General features: G+C 31.6%; 2 protein-coding genes across 2 annotated transcripts in view; one reads left to right on the top strand and one right to left on the bottom strand.

Annotated features, from left to right (window-relative positions):
• The window catches only part of LOC124368976 (translation initiation factor eIF-2B subunit alpha), a 46,010-nt gene extending 37,629 nt beyond the window's left edge, over positions 1–8,381 (bottom strand). Inside the window, exons 1-3 of the mRNA XM_046826564.1 lie at positions 8,194–8,381; positions 5,781–5,882; positions 1,550–1,689 (exon numbers count right to left, since the gene is read on the bottom strand). Of these exons, the coding sequence (XP_046682520.1) occupies positions 1,550–1,689; positions 5,781–5,882; positions 8,194–8,206 (255 nt within the window). The 5' untranslated portion in view covers positions 8,207–8,381. The remainder of the gene's footprint in view (positions 1–1,549; positions 1,690–5,780; positions 5,883–8,193) is intronic.
• Positions 8,382–13,443: 5,062 nt separating this feature from the next.
• LOC124368978 (abl interactor 2) overlaps positions 13,444–25,876 on the top strand; it is a 28,366-nt gene continuing 15,933 nt past the window's right edge. Inside the window, exons 1-4 of the mRNA XM_046826565.1 lie at positions 13,444–13,782; positions 21,904–22,067; positions 24,424–24,591; positions 25,063–25,210. Coding sequence (XP_046682521.1) covers positions 13,758–13,782; positions 21,904–22,067; positions 24,424–24,591; positions 25,063–25,210 — 505 coding nt within the window. The 5' untranslated portion in view covers positions 13,444–13,757. The remainder of the gene's footprint in view (positions 13,783–21,903; positions 22,068–24,423; positions 24,592–25,062; positions 25,211–25,876) is intronic.

Consider the following 25,876-nt stretch of genomic DNA (forward strand, 5'->3'; position numbering starts at 1 on the left):
GGATGAAACTTGGATACACCATCATACGCCTGAAGCAAAAATACAAAAAAGTCCAAACACCAGAAACTGGCTCCAAAAATAACAAAACCTGATTTTTCGACTGGGAAAGTAATGGCAACTGTTTTTGGGGATAGTCATGGAGTTATTTTAATCGATTATCTTCAAAAAGGTAAAACCATTACAGGAGCATACTATGCATCATTACTTGACAAGCTGAAAACAAAATTTGCTGAAAAAACAACCACATTTGCAAAAAAAGGAAAATCCTGTTTCACCAAGACAATACACAATGTCACACCTCAGTGGTTGCCATGACGAAAACCCACGAATTACGGTTTGGATTGCTTGACCATACACCTTACTCACCAGATCTAGCCCCAAGCGACTTCTTTCTGTTCCCTCATCTAAAAGTTACGCTTGGAGGACAAAGTTTTCCATCAAATTGAAGAGGCAATCATCTTCGTGAACAATTATTTTCCAGAGAAAAATGCAGAGTACTATTAGGACAGTTTACAGAGATGGAAGTATCGTTGGAAGAAGTGTGTAGAGTTACCAGGAGACTATGACGAAAAATTTATTTTAATTTTTAGAAAACATTTCTTGTCTCTTTGTTAGGTCTGAAACTTTTTTGACCACCCTCGTAAATGTCACATTTTACAAGATGACATTCTCTGTTGTAGTAGGAGTTTTTGGTAAGTTGGGATTTAATCTTGAAAATCTGTGATAAGTTCATTTACCAATATGGCAGGTGCCTTGCCTTAATGTAGGGTAAGAAAATGTATTTTAGTAACTGATAATTTTTATTTTAAATTGTATGTAATAGAAAAATTTCTTTGTGTATCATACAGTCTTTAAGCAACAACCATTGTAACTAGTATTTATTAGATTTTTTAAAGAAAATAATACACTTTACAATTATGTTACATTCAGTTATCAGATGATAACAAAAATTGAAATCATTGTGACAACCAATAACACAATGTTACTGAGGATGCCCGATGTTAAAATTTCTACCCTCTGTATAAGGTTGTCAATCAGTGAAAGAGATTTGTAATATAGAACGTAAATAATATTTATTATTTGTCTACAAATATTTATGAATAGGCTTATTTTTGGGGTTTAATCTAAAGTTCTATTCTTTAACCAAAAAATACAGCTTTTTTTAAATTGGAGGGAAGTTGTATGCAATCATAAATTAAGACTTAATAGCTCTTAAAACCATACATACAAATTTATTAATACTTCCTACATGCTAGAAATCAAGGGAATTGAATAAATGATTTCATCTTAATTTGTTTTTGAGAAACAAGTTAGAAATTATTAATCTAAAATAATTTATTAATCTAAATTATTAAATCTTATATTCATTGACTTTTACATTACAAGCAATACAAATTAAGTCTAGACATAACATTAAAGTGATTGTATTATTTGCCTTAAATATAGCAAAATATATTCATTTATCCATCCTAATTCATAAATACATGTATTGATTACAGATAACATATTAAAACAGTGGATTGTATTCTTATAAATATTTTTTGGTTACCTGATTGTCCAAAACTGCCAGTGTGATGAATCTCTGGAACAGTTCTGAGCCAGAAACCACAGCTGTTGTGGGGTAGTCAGTCTTTGTCATCACATCAATCGCCACCTTTAAGTTATCCGCTAATTCCTGAATTGTTTCAGCTAGTTGAAAACAAAACACCACTATATGAAATGAACTGCCTTTTCTTCTTTCTTTTTTAAATTTTAAGCAAATTGTACTTTAATATTAAGATTAAACTACGTCAATAAAGAACTAGCTTGGCTGTTCACTGAACTATCCACTATTCTTATCATGATACTTGATGAGGTTTAGATACCTTTTAACTCATTAGTCCCCCGGTTGAATATAAGACACCTGGTTCAATGTGTTTTACTTGGACCTTAACTTTTTTATTGAGCGTTGCTTCAAACAATAGGATGACTGTAACAAAACCTTTTAATGTTAAGAAAAAATATGTTTTGGAAAGAAAACTTGTGTTTATTTATTGATGAAAAATTCATTTAAATAAAAACAAAATCCAATTTACGTAATAAAAATTTAATATAACTTTGATAAAAAGGAAAACTCCTACATTACAAATATAATTTATTTATTTCCTGGAGTCTGTTAAGAAAACATATCTTCTTTGTCCCATCATTCCGAACATGTTTTAAATTCTATAAGCTTCCACTTACAGAAAAATAATCGTAGTTAATACACTAAATAAACAAATCATATTGGACAAAAAACTGTTAATAGAATACAATAAAATGGGTGTGTTATGATGCAAATGTATATTATTCGTTCTAGTAGAATAACTAATGCCCACTGTGACAACCACTGAAAAATAACATCACTCCTTTTATTATAGAAACATGTCAGTTTGAATATTGACCTGCAAGGGTCAATCCATTTCAAATCACCCAATAAAAATAAAATTTGTTGCTCAATATTTTTAATTTGCCTAATTTTTTTCATTATGAGTTCCCTATGGGTAGACAATCACAAAACACTATTTGAAAAAATTTTACAAGCCATAGTTTTTTCCTGGCGGCCATTTTTTAAATGGCGGTTTTGCAGATTTTAGTAAAATACGCGGTTCGGGAAAAGTTTAATTGCTAAGCTATTTTTAAAGATATCAGAATAATCCAAAAATCAGTGTGTTCAGCATAAAATGAACTTCAATTTGGCATTATAATAATGTTTCTTTTGTGCAAGAAAGTCAGTCAAACTTGTTCTGCAAAATCTCGGAAGAAAATCATCAATTGTTACTTTTTAAGACCATAAAAGTTTAAGAAGGAAAAGAGACTCACTACTAATATTTTATTTCTTTGTTAAAAACTAATATAACTACCTACTGAAAAAGTTTTAGCCCTGAGAATGCTCTCCTTTTTTTCTAGAGCTTTTCAAAAATGGCCGAAAGCATAATAATGTCAAGTTTCTAGGGTTAATAACTAAAAAGGGACTGAATGAAAATAAATGAAAATTTTACAGAATGTTCTTTATACAAATAGGAATATCTCATAAAAAATTATGACTGAGACTTAACTACATTTAGAGATATACAGCATTGAATTTCTGTTAAAAGCGCTACCCATTTTCTCGCTTGTGCGGTACCAAGTTAGCAAACAAGGGCTTGTTTAAATCATTATGTTAATAATAAACTTATATTTAATGCTCAAAACATTATATTCCTTATTTAAACCTACTTAGGATTTACAATAAAAATTATTTAAAACTATAAAAATAATGGTATAAATAAACAATACTCAAAACCACAAAATAACACTTGCGCACTTTAGGAAAAATAATTTGCTTAGATCTATTATACTGTCAAAATGTATATGGATTTTAATTTATGTTCTAAAATATAATATTATCAAATACATTTTATAAAATACATGATGTAAAAATATGTGTTAGTACCTGAGGAATATTTTAAAATAGTAACTCATAATCTTACACAGTGAGAACAATAGGTAAGAATCATAATTCTTCAACTTAACTTACTGATACAATTTTTGTACTACACTTGCATACAGTATCCTCATAATATTGTTCTTCTGTGCATTTAGATTTAAAACATTGGTTTCAATTACTTGTTGGCTGCAATTTTCATCAGCGAATTAAATAAAGATGATATTCCATTACATAGTTTCTCATTTATGTTATGTGTCCTACCAGACACAGTTGTTAGTTCCAGTGGAGTCACCTTTCGCACTATTTTCTCAGGGCTAAAACTTTTTCAGTAGGTAGTTATATTAGTTTTCAACAAAGAAATAAAATATTAGTAGTGAGTCCCTTTTCCTTCTTAAACTTTTATGGTCTTAAAAAGTAACAATTGATGATTTTCTTCCGAGATTTTGCAGAACAAGTTTGACTGACTTTCTTGCACAAAAGAAACATTATTATAATGTCTAATTGAAGTTCATTTTATGCTGAACACACTGGTTTTTTGATTATTCTGATATCTTTAAAAATAGCTTGGCAATTAAACTTTTCCCGAACCGCGTATTTTACTAAAATCTGCAAAACCGTCATTTAAAAAATGGCCACCAGGAAAAAACTATGGCTTGTAAAATTTTTTCAAAAAGTGTTTTGTGATTGTCTACCCATAGGGAACTCATAATAAAAAAATTAGGCAAATTAAAAATGTTAAGCAACATGACCTGGGTGATTTGAAATGGATTGACCCGCAAACTAATGGTTCAGTCAAATGTCTTGCTAAAATTCTTACTTAATACTATGAATTCTTCCTTATTCCATCTCATCAGTGACTAGTTCAATTATTTATACTGGGTAAGATTTAAATGTGTCCCCTTTGTTTTTCACATGTATTTATTGGACATTGATTTCTTTATCAGAGTCAATCTAAGTTCTTACGCTAAATATGTAAACACAATCTTATTAGTGTTTAGGTTAACTTTATTTTTCAATCATTAAAGACCTGAATGGGCCTTCTAACAATTAGGTCTGCCCATTTATGAAATAACTCTTGAAAGAAAGGTCCTACTGACTTGAAACTTGGTACAGGGTTTCATCTTAGTCCAAGGAGGAACTCTATTGATTTGGGGTAAAATAAAAAGCGAAGGGATTTTAGGCAGTCCATCTGTCTGTGTGATAACTTTTCGGTGACACTCTATCTGGTTCTTTGATACTCTGTTGTATTGGTTTATTTATGATGTATTTGTAATACCAACATTAAAGTTTACGTAGAGTATTGTCAGGGCTTTAGCTAACAGCCGAGAGTCAATAGACAATATATTCTTTATTAACAATATCATTAAGATATGTTACAGTGTCGTTAACAAAATTCTTTAGTCAGTCAGGTTCATCATTCCATGAGAAGAACTCGTCCAGCATGTAGAAAGCCTTGTCTTGTAGCCAACTCTGAAGGGTCTTCTTCATGGCTCTTGGATTGTGGTCCTTCAGATATTCTTTCATATGTAGTGGTAGTTTTTTGAACAGTTTCAATCCGGCATATGATGGTTTTTTCAAATAAAACTGTTCTTTGTTGTACATTTTGAAATTCATATAACAAATTGCATTAAACTTATTGCAAAATTTTTATTCTGTCAAATTTATCTAAGTTTAATATTAGTACAAGTTTTAAAACAGATTTTGTAACACCTAATACCCTTAATAAAAAAGACAAAAGGGGGATTTATCTGGACACAGAACATGCAGTGTTAAGGCAGTGAACTATATAAACCCACTAGAGGCCCGTGGAAACCGGATATTATTATATATATCTTAATATATTCCCCAATCCCTGTATAAACACATGCCAATCCATCAAAACATATTCTTTAACAACAAAAAATAAATAATTCTTCCATGTATTACATAACACTTTATTTCTAGTTTGATACAATGTGAATACCTACATAACTGTAAAGTGAAAATTATATAGTGAATATAATATTAAATTTAACTGTTAAGTTTGAAATTTGGCAGTACCAGTATTGCATTTCTCAGCAATAAAAACATTGATTCAAAAATCAGTGTTAGATATTTTAGCCTCAGGTTTTGTGTTATACATTTTAATATCTTATGAAACATGAATCTTTCAGTGTGAATATGGATTGTCTTTGAAAATTGAAATTGTTACAACAAAAAGACTAAGAGTAAGATAAATTAATTTTTAACTGATTGAAAATTGAAAATTGAAAAAAATTAGCTTTAGGCAATGGTAATACATTATGTCCCTGAAAAATTGTTATGGAATTACATTTATGTAATACAATCTTACCTCTGTCATGTTCTAAAAATTCCAACAAAGTTCTGATTGCAGCAATACCTGCAGAAACTTCTTTATCATTCTTCAATATGTTTGTAAAGAATTCTTGGACCTCTGAAACACAAAATATAGAATGAGTTTCATTATAACAGTTTAAACAAACCATGATTAATAAAAGTGTTAAACCGTAGAGATAAATGTTTCATATAGATCTTTTGAAGATTTCAACTCACAGGTTATATTCAACTCAATCTGCTAAACAGTTGTTTTGTAATAACAATTCCACAATTTGTTTTCTTAGTTTTAAAATCATTACAAAGATAAATGCAGCTGAAAACAAAATTCACATCAAAATCATAAGTAAAATACATTTAAATTAATCCCTTAACACAATCAGTTTTGTGGCATAAATCTCTTCCATTCCTTCAGAAATACAAAAAATATATTCTTAAACAGGTATATGCCAATTTCAACTACAAAATTAACTAAATTTTGTCTATTAGCATTTTCTCTCCTGCAATAAAATATCATTGTTAAGCATACATCTGTTTCAGACTTCCTCAAATATTGAGACCGGTCTCAATCGAGAAAGCACTTGCAATACATTTACTTCACTGTCAATTGTACTTCACCATTTTCATAATGATATTAAATAATTTGAATCTGGAGACCCTGTCGGTCTGAAGAGAGAACAAGACAGTGACAAAGAAGTTCAAAACCTACAGGTAGGTAAGTTAATAACAATACATTAACCAGTTTCAATAACAATGTGACCATCATTTAATACTATACAAGGTTATTCAATCTGAACAATGTTATTAAATATGATTAAGAAATCTAAAAACACTGGACATTAAGGATAAAGGACAAACAAAAAGCATAGCAAGCTTACTTTAACTGATTGTGGGCACATTTCAGTAGGTAGCCTACATACTAGCTTTCCAAGCTCTTACGCTTGCTGCTTATTCCTATTATCACCTGAATTTTGAACTCTGCTAAATCGTCGCTCTATCCTTATCATGCTTTAACAAAATGTTGAATACTGAGTGAAATTGTAATTCAGACGTCACGGTTGGCCGGAGGCATTTTTGTCAAGCTGACGTGAACTTTTTCTCTTGGAAAGTCCAAATGAACAAAAACGTCTTTTAGTTGGATCAAATTTCTCTGATTTCAACATTATTGTTATTTTAACAACCCAAAGATGGCGTAACAGCTGATGTCAGCATCAACCAATAGGAGGTTGACTTACGATCATAACAAAACCATGTAACCATATATTGTTCTGTTTAGGACAATAGCAATAGGTTAATAAAGCAAAACTAGTATTTTGTTGGTGCTGCCATTCAGCTTCACAATTACCAAAAGTAATATTAGCTGATAATGCTTGCAGTTGGTGAAGCACATTCTAGCCTACACAATATTTTTTCATTGTTCTTTCATTCTTAGGGTATTTATTTACAATACCGTGACCATGAAAAATGGACTTTTTTTCATGGGTTGGGCATTTATAGCCAAGTATTATTATCACAGGTGCATATAAACTGGGGGGAAAGTATATCATTGTATTATATTGATGCCTTTCGGGCATTATTGCATTAAAGATGGAAAATAACCGACAAAATTTTGTCGAACAACACTTGGAGGGTTAAGGATCAGGGGCATCACGTGATCTGGGATTCGACTTTTGCAAGCTCGAGTTAATTTTTTTTCTAAAAGAGCAAGCAGTGCGCAGCACTGCGCAGCGGGCAGGCATCGTTGACAGGATTAAACGTCATCATTTCAGTAAAATTGCCAGAGGTAAGTTACTGTCAAAAACAGAGTTTTCAGAGGATTTCAAAAAATCGTAACTCCTTTGATTTTCGTTGCCGACGAATTTTTTCTTCACTATTGTTTTCAGGAAAAATTGTAGTTTTCAGGAAAAAAAATGAACATACCTTTCCATGGTCACGTTATTGTAAATTGATACCATTCTTAGATATATTAATTATGTAATTTTATATACTATAAATATTTAGGCTATTGTGGTTCTTTACCTATATTTTGATATGGATTTTATACATTAATTTAAGTAGTAAAAACCTGTGTTGTAAAAATTATACACAAAGCCAATCTAATCATCCTGCAGTGTCATCTGGATGCTTGAGCCAATCATATGGCCAATGGTGACTTCAAGTCAAATTTGACAGCCAATTACATAGGCCCTTAACAGAGATCACAATAAACTGTGAAATCTATTAAATCAGCCTGTGACGGTTAAAGGGTTTAAGGAAAACAATGGTGAAGGTTTTCATGGATTTGAAATTATGTTGGGTTATCAAATGTATGGCAATATGTGATAGGTAGCCAACTCAATCAAAGCTCGTTTTCAAAATAAAAAATAAATAAATTGAGTAGTAACCTATACAAGAACATAACAAATATGTACCCTCTTTTTCCATGTTGGCTCTTTATGTTGATATATCTACACTTTTGACAGTTTCACTACAAAAGTTAATAATCTTCAACCGCACTAACTAAACCTATCGTGACTTGAAAACAATCAAATCAAAACATAACGTACATGCTTTAACCTATAAGCCATATGTTGACAAAAAACGTTGATACACTGAGAGAATAAAAACAAACGTCTACCAAGTATATTCTTTGCAAACTTGCAGTACATTCTACCAAAGCCGAGTTCTTTTTTTAATACATAGGTAACACTACTGTCATACAACTATTATATTGTTCACGTTTACCGGATTGTGATAGATATAGGGTATTTTAAGCAAAACCTTTAAAGCAGATTTCTATAATATAATGTTTCATAAACACATTAGGAATTTCTTTATACTTATGAGAAAATTATGTTAGTTCATGGACACTATTATACCGGTTTCATGCACGAAGTACACAGCATTCATGTATGTGCAAGATTGGACCTCCCGTGATGTGATTTGAACCCATTATCTCTCAGTTAGAGTGGAGACTATCTATATTAGTCTATGGATCAGGACATTATTTTAGTTAAAAAATCTGTGTTTTTACTATTACTACCATTCGAACGATAATTCACGTTTTACTATGTTGACGGAAATTTGTGTAGGAAATAAAATATTGTATACTTTAAAAACATGTCTTCTAATCAGGAGCAACTTATCAAAAAAAGGAGAACCATGATTGTAGGCATTGTCATTATGAAGCTTTAACACCCCAATAAAGAAGATGAATAATGAAATTTGTATATTTCGTGAACCGACAAACAATTTACGTTTTCTACTTTGATGAAAACGTAAATATTTTTGCTATAATTACATAATTTACCTTCTACAGGGATATAGACTGCGCCAATATACACTTTAAATTTACTATATTTAATGTACTGTATGAAATTTTACACCATTAGGATAATGAAAAGAGGCTATTACATACTTAAAATATTGCCCTTCATCGTGTAAAAATATACAATCATAGATAAGATATATATGTTTTCAACAGCCATGCTCTTATTTTGGCTTTATAGAGCCGTGTATTTACATGGCATGTTATGTAAATACACTGTAGATTCCTTATACACATAACCTGTTTTAGTGTATTTCTGAATAGTTTATTAAACTATTATTTTGCATAACGGTTTACTCACAAATGTTACCCTTTTCCAAATTTTGTACATTTATATTTCCGTAAAAGAACGTGACAATATGGAACACTTAGTGAGCAAAATTCAGCTCTTACTTTCCCGATCATCGGTTGAATATTTGAACGACACTGAAGTCAGATTTGAGTATATACGGTACCAAGATAAAGTATACAGTAATGGATAAGTTTGTGGAGCAGCCAATGCGTTTAGAGAGATTAAAAACGTATTATGTTTTTTTTTTTTGCCGAAATAAATAATTTATAACGCAAATAAATAAATACATAGCCTACGTGGTAATAAATTCAACACAATGAATACATTATATTATGATTTAGTATATACGTGTGACCGTAGACAATTAAAGACTAGTTTTACAAAATTGTCCGCGGCACACATTTTAAGGTTTTAAATTTGTAAGCAATTCTAGCCTGACTGGCGCCTAATTTATACGTGTTATCCCTCCTAGATTGATATTTGACCATTTAATCAAATAAGGTTACATGCCTCTCTGTCGATAATCTAACTTCTTATTTCAATAGTCCAGTTTATTCAAATTCATAGTTGGGAACAGTTTGGTTTCAGAGTGCACCACTCCACTATCGAACAAGTCCATAGAGTAGCTAATATAATAAGGCAAGATTTGGAATCAAGAAAATTTTGTTCTGCAGCATTTCTCGATGTGAGTCAAGCCTTTGACAAAGTGTGGCATGAAGGGCTTCTATTTAAAATAAAAAGTCATCTACCTCACACTGTTTACAACATTATAAAATCATATTTAGAACGAAGGTATTTTCAAATCAAGTTTGATGATTGTCTTTCAGATCTGAAAGAAATAAACTCTGGTGTACCTCAGGGAAGTGTACTAGGACCAGTGCTGTACTTAATTTTCACTGCAGACATTCCAACTAATCAAAATTCTTTGACAGCAACATTCGCCGATGACACTGACACTGCCGTACTGGCATCCCACCCCAACCATGTTGTAGCGTCACAAATTCTACAAACTAACTTAAATTCTATCACAGTTTGGCTTAAAACTTGGAGAATTAAAGTGAATGAAACTAAATCTGTTCACGTCACATTTACGTTGAAACATGACACCTGTCCACCAGTGTTTTTAAACAACATTCAAATTCCTCAAAGAAATGAAGCTAAGTATCTGGGTGTACATCTCGATAGGAAGCTGACTTGGAAACCACACATATGGAACAAAAGGCTCCAATTAAATTCAAAATTCTCAAAAACTAAATTGGCTTTTTGGGAACAAATCCCATTTATCAATAGAAAGCAAACTGTTGTTGTACAAGACTGTTCTAAAGCCCATCTGGACGTACGGAATTCAACTGTGGGGAGTTGCTTCTACATCAAATATTGAAATTATACAGCGTTTCCAATCTAAAGTTCTCCGAAAGATATTACAGGCCCCATGGTATGTTCGTAATGAAGTCATTCACAGAGACACGAATATCCCTTTTGTTACTGAAGAAATTCCAAAGTTCTGCATCAAGTATCAAAACAAATTAAACTCTCATCCTAACTACTTGGCTATTAATCTGCTGGACAACAGTGACCATCAATTTCGGCTAAAAAGACATGATTTCTTAAACTTAGCTGATCGATTTTAAAGATGAACAATCTCTTAAATGTTTATGTTAATTAAGGTTAATGAACTTTGATTAACCATGTCCTTAAGATTTATCATCAAATTTACTTATTGTTTGTTGTATATAAACAGATTGTAAATAAATTAAAGTAAAAAAAAAAAAAAAAAAAAAAAAAAAAAAAAAAAAAAAAAAAAAAAAAATAGTTGGGAGGGGTTCAGTGGACAATATTGAACAACTTAGTCAGCTCAAAACTAGCCATAATTGTTTGAAATATCTACATTCTCCACTCCACGAGCAGCAATCTCCGGTGAGTGATATTGAAGCATATATACAATATACACATATATACTAAAGAACTTTGGTAATTTATAAAACGACTGTAAAGACGGTATGTTTGATGTTGTGTTGTTATATGAAACTAAACATAGGTGTATATTGTAAAAGAAGGGCTAGTGTTGTGAGATGATTGATTTTGGGACTGGGAACCGCGAATTATAATTCGAGTTCGCATAAAGTTAAGATATATTACACTCCACTCTGTTTAGATTTTTAAATTGTTGTGGCAGAAACAATATAATTTATATTATTAAAATACCGAAAATACGCTATACTAGAATGAATATCACTAAATTCTACTATTTTCTAGCGATTTGCAAACACAATAACTGATCTATTGAAAACAGTTGAAATTAAATATTTTAAGAAATTTTTTTAAAATTTAATTTTCAATGATTGTTAAGAATTTTTGTACCACGTAAACATACAATGTTATTGTCACCCGCGATTTTGCAGTCCTCGTGTAATATTTAATTTGTTGGATTACGCTATGCTTGATGTACATCTGCAGAGAGACCTAACAAGCCCTAAATTTAAAGTCTTAGGCCGGCCATACACGTACGGTACAACTGTACAGCCGAGAGGTCACACACGGTACGGTAAACCGGATGGGAGAAGGATTTTTTGTAGAGGCAGTAGATAAATGGCGAGCGAACAAGATGATATGATTGCTTTGGTGGGTTTTTTTGTTGGTTATGAACAGTAAAAAAGACGAAAACGCAGTACGTGGTATAAAAACTGGCTTCTAAAGAGAGGTGAATATACTCATACAAATTTATTGCAAGAACTGTGTTCAAATCCCCCGAATCATCGTAACTATTTGCGGATGAGTGAAGAAGTTTACAATGAATTTCTACAGTATTACATGAAAATAAAAAAGTGCCTTATGTTTTTGTAGCCTTTGACGCCTTTCCCCTTACAACAAATATTTTGAAACCTGAACTATTGTGTGGTGTATACACTCGTCTAGTATTTGAAAAGCATTTGGTTGTAAACAATTTATTCTGATTATAACAGATAAGTGTATTATTTAATTTGGGTTGTAAAATGCGTTAATAAAGGTTTCAAATTCTGTGTTGTAATTTATGTGGACTTATTTCATCAATTTCACTTCCACCTTCATCTTCCAAGTTTGACGAAGAATTACTGGGCACATCAGTACCTCATAGGAAGGCGAACAGACCAAAGTATTGCAACTTTGGTGAATACACATCGTCATCCGTAAGCGGTCCAGATTTCATTGGCATATCAGGTTTTTTCTTTTCCTTGCGCGCGTTGCTTCAAAAATTGCTTATTTTTTACCACTGAACACTTATTCTCATCTGATTCAATTTCCTTTAATTTCGTAACAAGTTTGTCATAAGCGGCATCTCTCAAATCATGGTCATGATACTCCTTGCTCTTAATTTGCTACAAACATGATTCTAATCCGTACATTTGAATGAATTCCTTTAGAGCTCTGCCCCCTCTTCGGACAGCCATGATGATATAAACACTACAAAACAATAAAATGTAAACAATATAGAATGGGCTTGAGTCCAGTGGGCGTGAGTGCAGACAATAGACTATGGAGTAAGCACAATACGAACACGGAACGCAGCAACGCGAAGCTAGGCGAAGTATTCGCCACAATTGACTCAAACCTTTGCAGGTGTACCGGACGGCCCACACACTTGCCCGGGCGAGTATATTATTAATTTAATATAAAATAAAATCCATCTACATTTATTGTCACATGATAGTACGTAACAGATTACCAACAATGAAGTGAAAGTGTTCACTATTAACAGGAGTAATTTAAAAAAAAAGGTTTGACTACTGTCAAATTTCTACTGAATGTACTTTGACATAGAGGATGTCTTATCTTGTTGATTAATTAACTGTTAAGAACACAGGTTAAATATCCATCCTTAAAAAACAGCATGTAGCAAACTTGCACTAACCGCTTTTAAATACTGTTAGTGCAATGATTCTTTTACAAACATCATAAAGGTAACCTACACTATAACAACAATTAATTTTATAACTACTAAAGTAAAAAAAAGTGTATGTTGCAGTGTCATGGGTATCATCACGAATCATCTCTGTTGCCTTTGGCAAAAGAGATTAGAAAAAAGTTATCAAGTTCAGGCTTCTCATAATCATAACTTACAAGTTGCTATTTCTTAAATCTAAAGTATAGGGAGTGGTGCATGAATACAAAATTTATTAGTTCTGTTATAAGGATGTGATTTTTTAATATAAAGTAGTAGTAATTTGTTTGTGATACTGATGATGACACTTTTTGGTAAATAAAGTTTGATGATCGAAATAATGATTGAGAACCTACTGTCTAATAGTACGTAGTAATCGTAACATTTTCGAAGTCCATTACGTTAATTATTGAATTTTCAAATAAGTTTTCAATATCGTAACATTCGAACTTTCAGTATGGATATAATGAACGGCTATGCAGGTAATCTTTTATTATTTAGTATTAGATTAGATTAACTTTTTCTCTGTTTGTCTAGGCTATCTCCATTTTTTAATGCTTGGAACAGGGTTAATGAAGACAAGTTGCATTAATGCTATATTGCCTGTTGCATTTTTGAGACCAAAATACACCTTACTAAATTAGTCACTTACTCCTGTATCTCTATATTTTCAAATATTAATTTATATCCGATCTTTCTAACTAAGGATCAGGCTATGCTAACTAGTTCTGCACTTCCAGCAGAGTACTGTGTAGTTTTTTGTAATAGTAAAATTTCCATAATAGCAGACTGAACGTTTATAGGGTAGTTGGTTTTCATGTCTATATTGGCGTAACCTTCGTACATCAAGGTCCTAACAAAAGTGTATATCAGTCCTCAATTTCTATGAGTTTCCCCTAAGCCTTATAGAAATTATTTTAAAACTTAAGATTCCACTACACCAACCCTCACAATAGTCCACAGATCAATTAATACAAGTCCCAAGTTGTAGGCTCATGTTTAATTTTACTACGTTATATAGACCTGTAGATTTGATGTAATGTTTGACAAACAATTTGTAATAGATTGAATTTTATTTCTAGGGCTTAAGTTATTAGATCCTTTACTGTATTGTCTTTTTTCATCAATGAAGTAGGAGTCGATTGGTTTGCTTTATATATGCATGAAAATAACAGATAACCATGTGTTAAACCTAATGTTTAGAAAATACCAAATTAAATAAGTAAAATAAAAAGGCAGTTGAATTCTCTGAGATTGTTAAATAGGGTAACATTTTATGCAATTTCCATAACCAGTTGACAAAATGAAAATTTCACCCTTATTAAAATATGGTTACCATGGTAGGCTGTTGTTGGAATTAAACAGTGTAGACTAAGTGAGAAAAACAAATTCAGATCACCAAAAATCCTAGCTTTTTTCACATGGCGTAAACTTGATACCAATAATCTTTTCTGGTTGCATCTTAACCAATGAGTCCTATTGTACATGATTTGTAGGTATATTAATGTCATAACTGAAGTTTCCACTGAGAAGTCAGAATTAATAATTGTGACTAATAATTGGGCTTATTTTAATTTATTTCAAATGAAAATAGGCTACAACAAGTACTTTAATTATTAATTATAAAATAGCCTTTAACTACATTAGGAATCTCTGTATGCTACCAGTATATAAATTATGAGTAGGTCAATATTGGCAGGTCCAATCTTTTGTGTGGTGGTGAGCATTTGGAATGTGAATTTGTTTCTGTGATAGCATAGGAGCTTTTTTAAGTTGAGTGAAAATTAAAATAATCACTTTTTATACACTTTGGTGGTTTCTGGAGCGTCTTAAAAAGTTCATGGTTATGAGATCAGTACAGGAACACGCATACTATTTATATACACTTTGGAATATAGTAGAACATTTGTTAATCTGTAGAATCATTGAAGACTGCAGGATATTTAAAAGGCCGCTCTCCAGAAATAAACAATGTAACAATAAAATACAAATTATACATTTTTCAATATTCATTCTAAAACACAAGAACATATATAATATCTCCTTAAATTTTGAAAGCGCCTTACCTATTGTTGAATACACAATTAAATTTGTCTATTGAATGTATAAAGGCTCATTCATTCAGTGTAAAGACCTTGTGCACCATTTCATTAGTAGGCTTAAATGTAGGTTAAGTAAAATTAACTGGTTCGGTTATTTTACTGGCTAGTAATGTTTTACAACAGTCTTTTATGCAAATCTTGACTGACAATTTCAATGACTGTTGTCTTTTAAAAACAAAAATTATTAGGGAGAATGGTAAAGTAAGCTGTAACATGATCAACAAAAGTTTATATAATCCATACCTAGCTAAGATTAGGCTACTCCTAGATATATGCTATGAAAGAAGTAAGTCTACCCTGATTTAGTGTATAACCAAAACAATTTGAAAAAGTATTACAGAGAGCAAATAGACATTGCAAAAAAGGCTTACGATAAGTATATACTGGGATCTAATAATGCAAAGCTGCATGGAAAATTATTAACTCTGTAACCCATAGTGTTATATTTTTGAGTTTATATTATGCTAACCTTTTTAACCTTAACTTAAATATAAGTTGAGCATAATAGTTTGGCTGTTTTTTAAAAAAAACAATAACTCACTTTCATGTAATTATATTAGCTTTCGGCACATACAAACAAAATCTACTGCATTCAAACAAATTTCATAATAAGTTTAAAGATTGTCGACAATGACGAGGTAATTTCATCTGTTAATTGTAAAAATCAGCTGATTATTAATTAGCAGTTAAATTACATTAATAATTTGATTAGTGTATTTAAGTAAGGTATGGCATTCAGTAAAACCTCTACTACTCGTTATTACCTGTCATAGTGAAATAAATTTGGTATTAAAATGTTGATATAAAAGTAACCCATTTCATATATATATATATATATATATATATATATATATATATATATATATATACACCCTTATTAACCTTAAAGATATATTTTTTTCTAAAAACACAAACAGACAGACTGTAAACTAAGCAAGTTAGGACTATACTTTATATGACATTTGTTATTTAGTTTGACCCGACAAATTAAATGGTGGTTGGTTTGTTAGAGTAATTTGTGAACAACCTATAGATTTTATCTCATTGTTAAATACTACAGGTCATTTAGTATACCAGCCTACTAGTTCTTGCACTTAGTGAATTGAATGTTAAGTTTGTCTTAGTGCTATATTAGGGATCATGAAAACTATATTAATTGAGTAAAAAATACATTAAGTGAAGCAAAATTGCTGCTTTATATGAAAAAATAAATATTAGCCACTCTATAAGTGGTTGTAACTATTCAAATAACTTAATATTTTAGATGTCTTTGTAATAAGCATGTGTACAAGCAAGTAATCTTGGATCAAACCCAAACTCACAGGTGTGTTGTCACACCCAGAACCTTTAAAATTAAACTTACAGTAGTTTGTATGGAATCAAATAATGAGGAGATAGGATAGCTTAAAAAGTCACCATTTGAATTAAACTATTATACAATTGTATATATTCAAAGTTATACAAGTAAAGTTTTTATTCTGAATGTGACCAATCAAAACACTTAATTCCTGATATAATCATTAAACTCTTACCTTAAAACAATTCAAACTTCTGGATTAGGGGTCTCTTTTTCATCCGAGGGTCAATCTGAAAAATAAATATTAGCAAATTTTTCAATGTTTTCTAAATCACTATTTACCCCTATTTTAAAAGAAGCTTCTGAGCTTCACCAATGTTTGTGTATATCTTCTGTTTGGTACGCAACTGCATTTCCACATATGCTGAGTTGCATTTGCTGGTTTTGGAGACATCGCTCCTCAATGGAGGTTTCAATGCAAGTTTTTACTCAACTTAAAAGAAAGGCTTGTCAGCCGTAACTAATGCGTGACATGTTTTGAAACAAGCTTGAACAGCAGCTTGGCCTAATGTTTACTCTTTGTTAAATGTAAAAATTTTACCTTGAGATTGGATAGATGATTGTAAAAAATTGTTGTTTTTCTACTCGGGACTGACGTGTAATTTAAACATATTGCTTTTACAATGTTTTGTGACATAATGTTTATGAATATTGTACTATTTCAACACGGATATCGTTTAGTTGTTTTCAACTACAAAGTAGTCAATATTCCACTTAGTATCATAGTATCACAAAGATCATGTGCAAATAACACAGGATTAAGAATATAGTTTCTATTTTGTTAAATGAAATTATTAAACCATTCACGATACTGTATTCTATTGTCATGATTATCATGTATTAAATCTGTCACTTTCTATGGAAAAATGTGTCATTTTTCCTTACAACCGTTAAGCCCATTTTGAAACAAGGTTACTGTGCAAGTTTACTCACAGACTTACTCAGTCTCACTTAGATATCTTATCGGAAGTATTGAGTAGTTTATACTTAGCCAAAATGCTAGGGCGACCACTTCTTCTTATTGTACTTGCCACAGGACGTAACCCATAATTTAAAGATAATCTTTGTATCACTCTTGTCTCTGGGAAATATGTATATGAGTTTCATAAAGAAAATACATGTGTTTTATTGTTTATGTATATTTATCTTCTAAATAGTTATAATTCTTATAATTTAGAGGCATTTCTTCTGGGTTCACCCTGGTGGAAATTTGTATGTTGTACATAAATTGTTAATCAGTGAATTACACATTTTATACACACAAAACATAAACAATAGCCTACTCTTGATGATGTAATTGGCCAGTCAATATAACAAGTTCTAAGGAATGTTGGTATAAGAGACAGATGATAGGTGGTTAGAGGCATTAAAAGCAACAATCTGATATAGGCAGTGTTGGAGATATACTTGTAGCGACTATCCTAGGCAAATCAGGAGTTAACAATTAAAATATATTCTTCGCATGAAGATAGAGGCTGTGATTGCAGTTCAGTGGCTAATGTGATACATCTTTATGTATAGGGTTCACCAGTTAGTTACCAGGCAAGTTGTGCTTGAAGTTGTTTAAGAAAACTATTTTTTATTGTGTTTATGACAAACACAATATTTCAGCCAATAGATAATTTCATAAGTAGTAAGGACTGAGTTGTGGCAGCATGAAGTGGAGAGTGCCGTTAAAGTGGTATAAGACCTAGGTACTTTCCTAGGTACTTGAAACCGCTCCAAGCTCGAGGGTTGTGTGTCATATACACTAGGCTCCCCGCTGAAGGTGTTACGGTGTTTAGCTAGGAAAGAGTTAAAATAAATGGCTAGAGACAAGAAACTGCCACTATGACATATTTTGCATATGAAATTAATGACAAAATTTTATCACCGTGCCAGTGAAACACAGGTAAAGTAAGAGACATGATGTGGCAATTTATTCTTAAGGAAAAAAAAATTTTCAGCTTTATGGTGGAAGCCTCAATAAATTGTTAGAAGAGAAACTTTAATTGTGGGGTACTTGGAAGTTATCTGTACTTGTCATCAGGTTTATAACTCATAACAGTGCCGTCTTTGGCGCGTCCATAGGTATAGTCTTGAAAGTTTTTGTTGAAAATGGGTAGTATTATCTTTGTGACCAATGACAAATCTTACCTTTGTAACAGAAGAAATTGCTTATATTCTTGTAAATTACTTTTAAGTACCTATACTGATATTCTTATAAATATATTATATGAGTCATCTGTGCCAGATGTGTTGCGTAAAGACTTGGACTAGTCTATTGGGATAGTTTAGAATTATATCTTAAAAATTTGTGTAATATTCATGTAATATTGTGAAACTATCCATTGTATAGAATGTGCTATACGAATAAAGAGGTTTTACTTTACTTGACTAGTTGTTATCTTTTCAATCTGGCAATATTTCACTGTTTAGTGTTTTTCAATCAAGAAATGATAGACAATTTTCAGTTAGAAGACAAGTGCAGTATTTCAGTGACATAGAGTTGAGAATAGCTTCTTTGTGGTTAGGTTTGTGAACTCTCCATAAGTTTTCATGTAAAGCATAATTTTAATAAAACATAATTTGGAAAGCATCTAAAAGCGTTAATAACACAGTAGTTAGGTTCAGATTTTAGATCACTTGGCTGAAAAAAAACTTAAAAGTTGTTTTGTTCAGAGAAATTGATTTAACCTTTGTTTTATAATTATAAAAACATTTTCCACAAGATTGGTTTCACTTGTTGGTAGATTTTCAGGTTATATTTAACTTGTAGCTAACAATCAATTGAATTCCAATTTTATTACCATCAATTCATTTGGTGATTCTAATTAAACAATATATTCTGGTAGTAGGCGTTTTATCTTCATAATATCCCAATTCATCATCTATTAGGCAGTTGGTCCTTTTTGGGGCAAGTCAGAAACTGGCCTGACATTTTTTCGCCATTTAAACTGTGAGGGATTAAGAGCAAAATATAACTTTTTCAGTTAAAATCTCATTTTATCTTCATGATTTTCCAACTAAATCGGGTGCCTCAATAAAGGTGAACAGCCCTTTTGAGATAAATGTGAGTATATACAGACCAATAACATCCTTTGGCCAATGTCTGTCCAATATTCAAAAACCCTATTTCGTACGCCAACGGACTACAGCCATCACATCTAGTGAAGGTCTGACAATGAAAATGGTCTAATACTTCTGTAGTCTGGTATGGAGCCCAGAATATGATGACCTTCATACTAAATTACTAAAACAACCGAAAGGCCAACCTCATACCCACTGAAAAGGCACAAAAAGTTAAAAGTACAGTATTGTTTTACCTGCAGCTGTCACATTGTTTGATTATTTTTGACAAACTGTCCACTAGTATATCCTCAAGCCACTCCCCTCCAAACCATGGTGATTACGTGGCTAAACACACTGAAGGCATGTCAAATTTAATCAGTGATCATATGATAAATTAATATTCTACCGACAGGCTTAACGATGTAAATAATTGTCAACAGGTTCCTCTTCAAATCTACAATCCATTCTGTATGGAAATTGAGAGTTATCTTTGTGACGCCAATTGGAATAGCTGGTGATGTAGATGGCTTCTCCATAGAATTTGTCTAATATGCTGATCTTAAAATGAAATCTTGGTTTCAAAATGAGTCATAAAAGATTTGAAAACGGAATATTCCATTTAATAAGTTAAATATGTTCAACAGTATAATTGGAAAAGGCCCTTTACCCAAAGCTTTTATAATGAAATTAAATTAATAATATTTTTTTTATACAGAGAAAGTTAAGGCCATGCCCCTTGCTTACACTTTACCTGCTACAACAAGAAGCTAATAAATTAAATATTATTTATAAATTAAAAATCAAATTACATTAGCTTACATGGGGAAAATAATGAGAAATATTAAAAAATAGCTTATAAAACAATTCTGAAGTTATTACTCAGTTTGAAGATAAGAAAATTAGTAGATCTCTTAAACCAAGCTATCAACCAATAGCTTTTAAAGTCTATTATGAACTTGGTTCTTATACACCTTTCTCAACAACTTAAATTATTCTGTTCGTAGGAAATGAGCTAATTGTGTTTTGTGACTCTTCTATCTTGTCCACTCCCTTTATTGCTCTTGAAATCTATTATTATAGATTAGAGACCATTCAATAGAGATCTACTCGGTCAAAAAGAAAACGGTTTTAAATAGCTTGGGAGCTCCGCTAAGGGGTCTACTGTAGCTTAAAGTTTTTAATATGTCAACAGTTTATTCCATTCTTTGTTTAAAGTTTGTTTTTGATGATGGATGGTTTAAAAGGATTTCAAACAGTTGCCATTGTTATTTGTTAAAAAATGTATAAAACTGTATGTTTCGTAGATTGAAATCTAACCTCTTTTTCAGGTTTAAAATACTTAATACATTACTTATTGCTTATTCTGTATCTAACACAAATATAACATGCTTTAGTACTTTTCAAAGAAGAATATTTGTATTGTCATTAACTTTTCACTACTGAAATGTAAAATGTTATGTGTGTCATGCCTATCTCGGTATATTGACAGATCATTTTTTATGTCATAATTATGTCTCAATAATAATTATGTAAATAATGTTTATTTTTCTAAAAAAGTGTTTTGAAAACCAAATATTTGAATTCTTTCGTGAAACATTTTTATAGAAAGTGCATTGTCGAAATTAAACTTTTGTTCATTTCTGTGATATTCCTGTTTTTGTAGGTCACAAACAAATTTAGATAGTTAAATTTTTAACTTGATAATGTTTTATGATTAAATGGTCAAAAACACAATTTTACAATTTATGAAAAAAGCATGCAATTAGCTTACTTGTTGCAAAATGATATAATTTTATTGGACACAGACCAAGGAATCATGCTTGTGCCATAACAAAGTGTTTTATCACCATTCCTACAATTTCACAATGTTGGCTGATCAAACCTTTGTAAAATTTTAATAGGCTACTGCATTGACAGTCATGCGTACAATCTAAATGTCTGATTTGTGCTGCCATTTTAATAGTTCTAATTTAATTCCAGTGTAATTATAGTTGGCAATATCAATAACACTTTAGGTTTAACTCTACTCTGTTAAGTTAACCAAGACAGAACAGAGTTATTTTTTAGTTATAATATTGAATTCTTTTGTTCAGGAGTGGACCCGAGTCGAGAGAGTGGGCTGGGCAGTGATTCCGATAACATGGCAGAGTTGGCTGCCCTGCTCAACACTGAGATACCTGAGGGCCAGAACAACCTCTCAGACAGTCACACCAATCTTGAGAGAGTGGCAGAGTACTGTGAAGGAAACTACTTTCAGGTCAGTAAATCTTTTCTGTTAAATTTATGTTGAAATCAGGTAACTTTGAATATGAATATTATAAAAAGAACTAACTACGAACCCTAACCAAATTATAAAAATTAAAGAACCTTCATCTGATAAAATCCAGGTAGATCAACATTGAGATCCAGAACAAAAGAATATAGTTGGCAAAAGCAGTCTTCCATAACTCTCTCCACCTAAACAATCCAGGTCCTGTTTTTATCACGAGCGGGACATACTGTTGACGTATATCCTGTTCAGTCTCAATTTACCTATTTTGATGCATGCAAAATTGTTGTCACTGTCTGGTTGTGGTGGTTTTTTTATGTGTGGGTGTCTCAGGTATGTTTGTGTTTTAGAGGTACTACTATTTTGATGACAACTTTGACTTTAGTGTGTTCATTGTCAGGTATTTTTAATTATTTACTTTCGTGCATGTTTTACAACTTGGCTTTAATTAATAAATTTTACATTGCTAGTTTTAAGTATATTTTGTATAGTATAGTTTGACTTAGTTTTTAGAAGATTATTCCTAAGAGTGGTTTGTGTTAATAGGGATTCAAATGTTGTTTTATCTACTCTCTAATTTTGTTTTATAGTCCCAGCATGTAAGGGACTGATACATATATACTATCATTTATTTTTATTTTATATTTCAGGATATGTCCTATTATTTCTTTTGCATACTCAAAGTATCCATTCTGCATAAAATCTGACTCACCTTTTGTGAGTTCCTCTACCAGTTGATCTTTGTCTGAATGCAAGCGGTTTGCTCTGTCAATAGTATGCAATTCCTTTGACAAGTCACTGATGGATGATTTAAAATTTACATATTGATCTGTGTGTGTTTTGGTAAAAAGGGTGTTTTACCACTTTCTCACCATTTCATCTCTCATCACATCTTCTTTAACAATAAATTTCAGTTTGTTTAACATTCCTTGTGTTAAAAAATTGAATTACACCATGAATCTCAAAGTCGGCGGTATTAGTAATAGTCACATTTTAATGCGACATTGCACCTTTAAACCGTTGGTTCCCAGGTTAAGTGTTTAGAGAGGGCTTATTAGCCCTAACTTCGCCTGGTAAAATAAGACATTCTTTGACTTTTTTTGTAGAGTCACTAGGGTTGGCATTTTGTATTGTAACATTAGCAAGATTGATAAGGAAATGATTGAAATAGTCTGTCATTTGCTGATATCCTGTATTTTTATTTCCCATTATATTAATCTTTCTCCCCTACTTTAACTATTAATGATTTACTATAGTTTTACTTCATTTAATCTTATTTGAATCAAAGTCTTCCTTGGCCCATTATCTAATCTGTTTCAACTTCAGGTCATAATTCTGTTTCTTCTGAGAAGCATAAGTATTATCTTGTTCAGAGGCACTAATGAAAAACCTCTCCTGAGCTGTAGTAAATGCTCTGTTATTCATCCTCTTTGCTAATAATATCCGATTTCCCATGTAATTTTTCCTGACCAAATGGATTTATAGGCAAAAATGCACACAAACTAAAATGCTCCTCATTTTTTGGAATGTGTCTTTTAGTGGCTGTCGTTGGCCTTTCTCATTGGCATGCAATGGTTACAAGTGGTGTTCAAAGCCATAGATATAGTCAATAGAGCTAATGTATGCTAAATCAGCAACCTCAAAGATAGAAACCTCTTGCCAGTCTTTCTCAGCTGGAAGGTTCTTTATTGCTATCAAATTTTGTACCCTGAAGTGATACATCAGAACACTGTACTAAAGTCAGTAAAAATTGCAGATGTGTTGTATAGTTAATTGAATATATACGTTTTATCAACATAAATGGTTTCATTGAATTTTATTTGTTGCTTTGGGACCATTCCCGTATATATTTGCTCACTTGATTATTTCTGAACATACCTGTACAATATGGCCATACTTTGAAACTCATAGTGTCTTTAGAGGGTATTAGAGCTTGATTATGCCTACAATATCTTTTCTGCATAAAAGAAAATAATAGCTCGAGCAGACAGTGTATTTATCAGTAGAAAGCATCCCACACACAAGCACTCTATCATGAGTGCTGACAGTTTATTAGTATTAAGGCATTGTGGACTCAGAATTAGGATTGTAATAGGTCAGTGAGGAAATTACGTTTGATGAAGTTAAAAATTCAAAGGAGTCAGTATTTGGATACTTATTCACTATAATAAATTACTCATAGGTGTTGATATGCCTTTTTACATTATATTCCCACAGTTGTGTTTATTTTTAAGATTTTACTTTAAAAACAAACTAAATAGTGGAATTTTTGAAATAATCATGCAATTATCAACCGACTATTAAAAAAAATTAAATATAGCCCTTATACTGTTATTGTTTACAGTCAGAAAACAAAAGAATCGCTTTAGAAGAAACGAAAAACTACACAACCCAGTCGCTGGCAAGTGTTGCTTACCAGATCAACACTTTGGCATACAACTTCTTGCAGCTGCTGGACTTGCAAACTGCCCAGCTCAGCGAAATGGAAAGCCAAATGAACCATATTGCTCAGGTATGTTACCTTTCTTTTCATGTTTTACATACTTAATGTACCTTCGGCTGCTGTAATTCTGACCTCTCTTCACTATGGCTGAACAATTTCCCGCTTCAGCTACTTCCACATCCTTACAACTAGTTCTGTCCACTTCCATTTCACACTTTAGGATCTGGAAGTAGACAATCTGTTTGTTGAATGCGTTTCTTAATGATAAATCCTCAATTTACTTAGATGTATTATGAGCCTATACATTTAGTATTAGTGAAAACAAATTACTTGTGGTTTATTTTGCTTATCGAACTTTTAAAATATTCAAATATAGTGAACCCTAAGTCTGTATGTCTTTGCATGTATTTGTTGACACCATGTACATAAGGCCACTGTTGTGAACAGTAGGCAGTGCACTGGCTTTATAGGGACTGTTCACTAGTGTAGGATTAAATGTGTTACTACACTAGTTTTGACTTAAAATATTTCTTGTTTCAGACGGTAATGATTCACAAAGAAAAAGTTGCTAGAAGAGAAATAGGAGTATTAACAGCCAACAAAACTACCAATCGCCAGTACAAAATAATTGCACCAGCAAACCCTGAGAAGCCTATAAAATATGTCCGTAAACCCATTGACTATAATGGTAAGGCATTACATATTTTCCTTTTTAACAGTGTATTAATTCCAACTTCACTTGTTTTAAACTTTAGTTTATCATTAAGTAGTTTGATATTGGTGTTCACACAGTTTGTGTAGCGTAAAGATTTATGCTTTGAATCAGCGTTATGAGTAAAAATGTCAGTACATTTTTATGGTGTGGAAAGTTGAAACTATGATTTTAAAATCAAAGCTAATATTAATTTAAGTAGATTAGAAAGTGGCAAAGATGATTTTGACAATAATACATATAAAATTCATAATGAGAAGTGAAATGGAACATAAACCTACAGGTATTTCACAAATATTATATGAACAACAAACAGTGAGATGTAAAGTAATATCAGTAGGCTATTAAATCTCCACCTGAGAGATTTAGGAGTAGCCTAGGTGATTTAAGAACATAGAAGATCTGTTCAAGATGTATCCAACTTCCACATTGTAAAAGCTTACTTATTTATCAACACCTCTTTTAACAATTAGTTTTTGATCTCATTTGAAGTACTTCACTGGTTCCCAGAGCTCAAGCCACACTAGGAAGCAAGTCTGGAAGGCCTCTTTCATAATGGACTTTCAAACAAGTGTGTTTTGCTTAGTGTTAATTTCTGTACTCAAATAGGAAATGTTTCTTAAGAGGCAGCTGTATTGAAAC

The sequence above is a fragment of the Homalodisca vitripennis genome, chromosome X (assembly GCF_021130785.1).
Source record: "Homalodisca vitripennis isolate AUS2020 chromosome X, UT_GWSS_2.1, whole genome shotgun sequence".
NCBI classification, from domain to species: Eukaryota; Metazoa; Arthropoda; class Insecta; order Hemiptera; family Cicadellidae; genus Homalodisca; species Homalodisca vitripennis.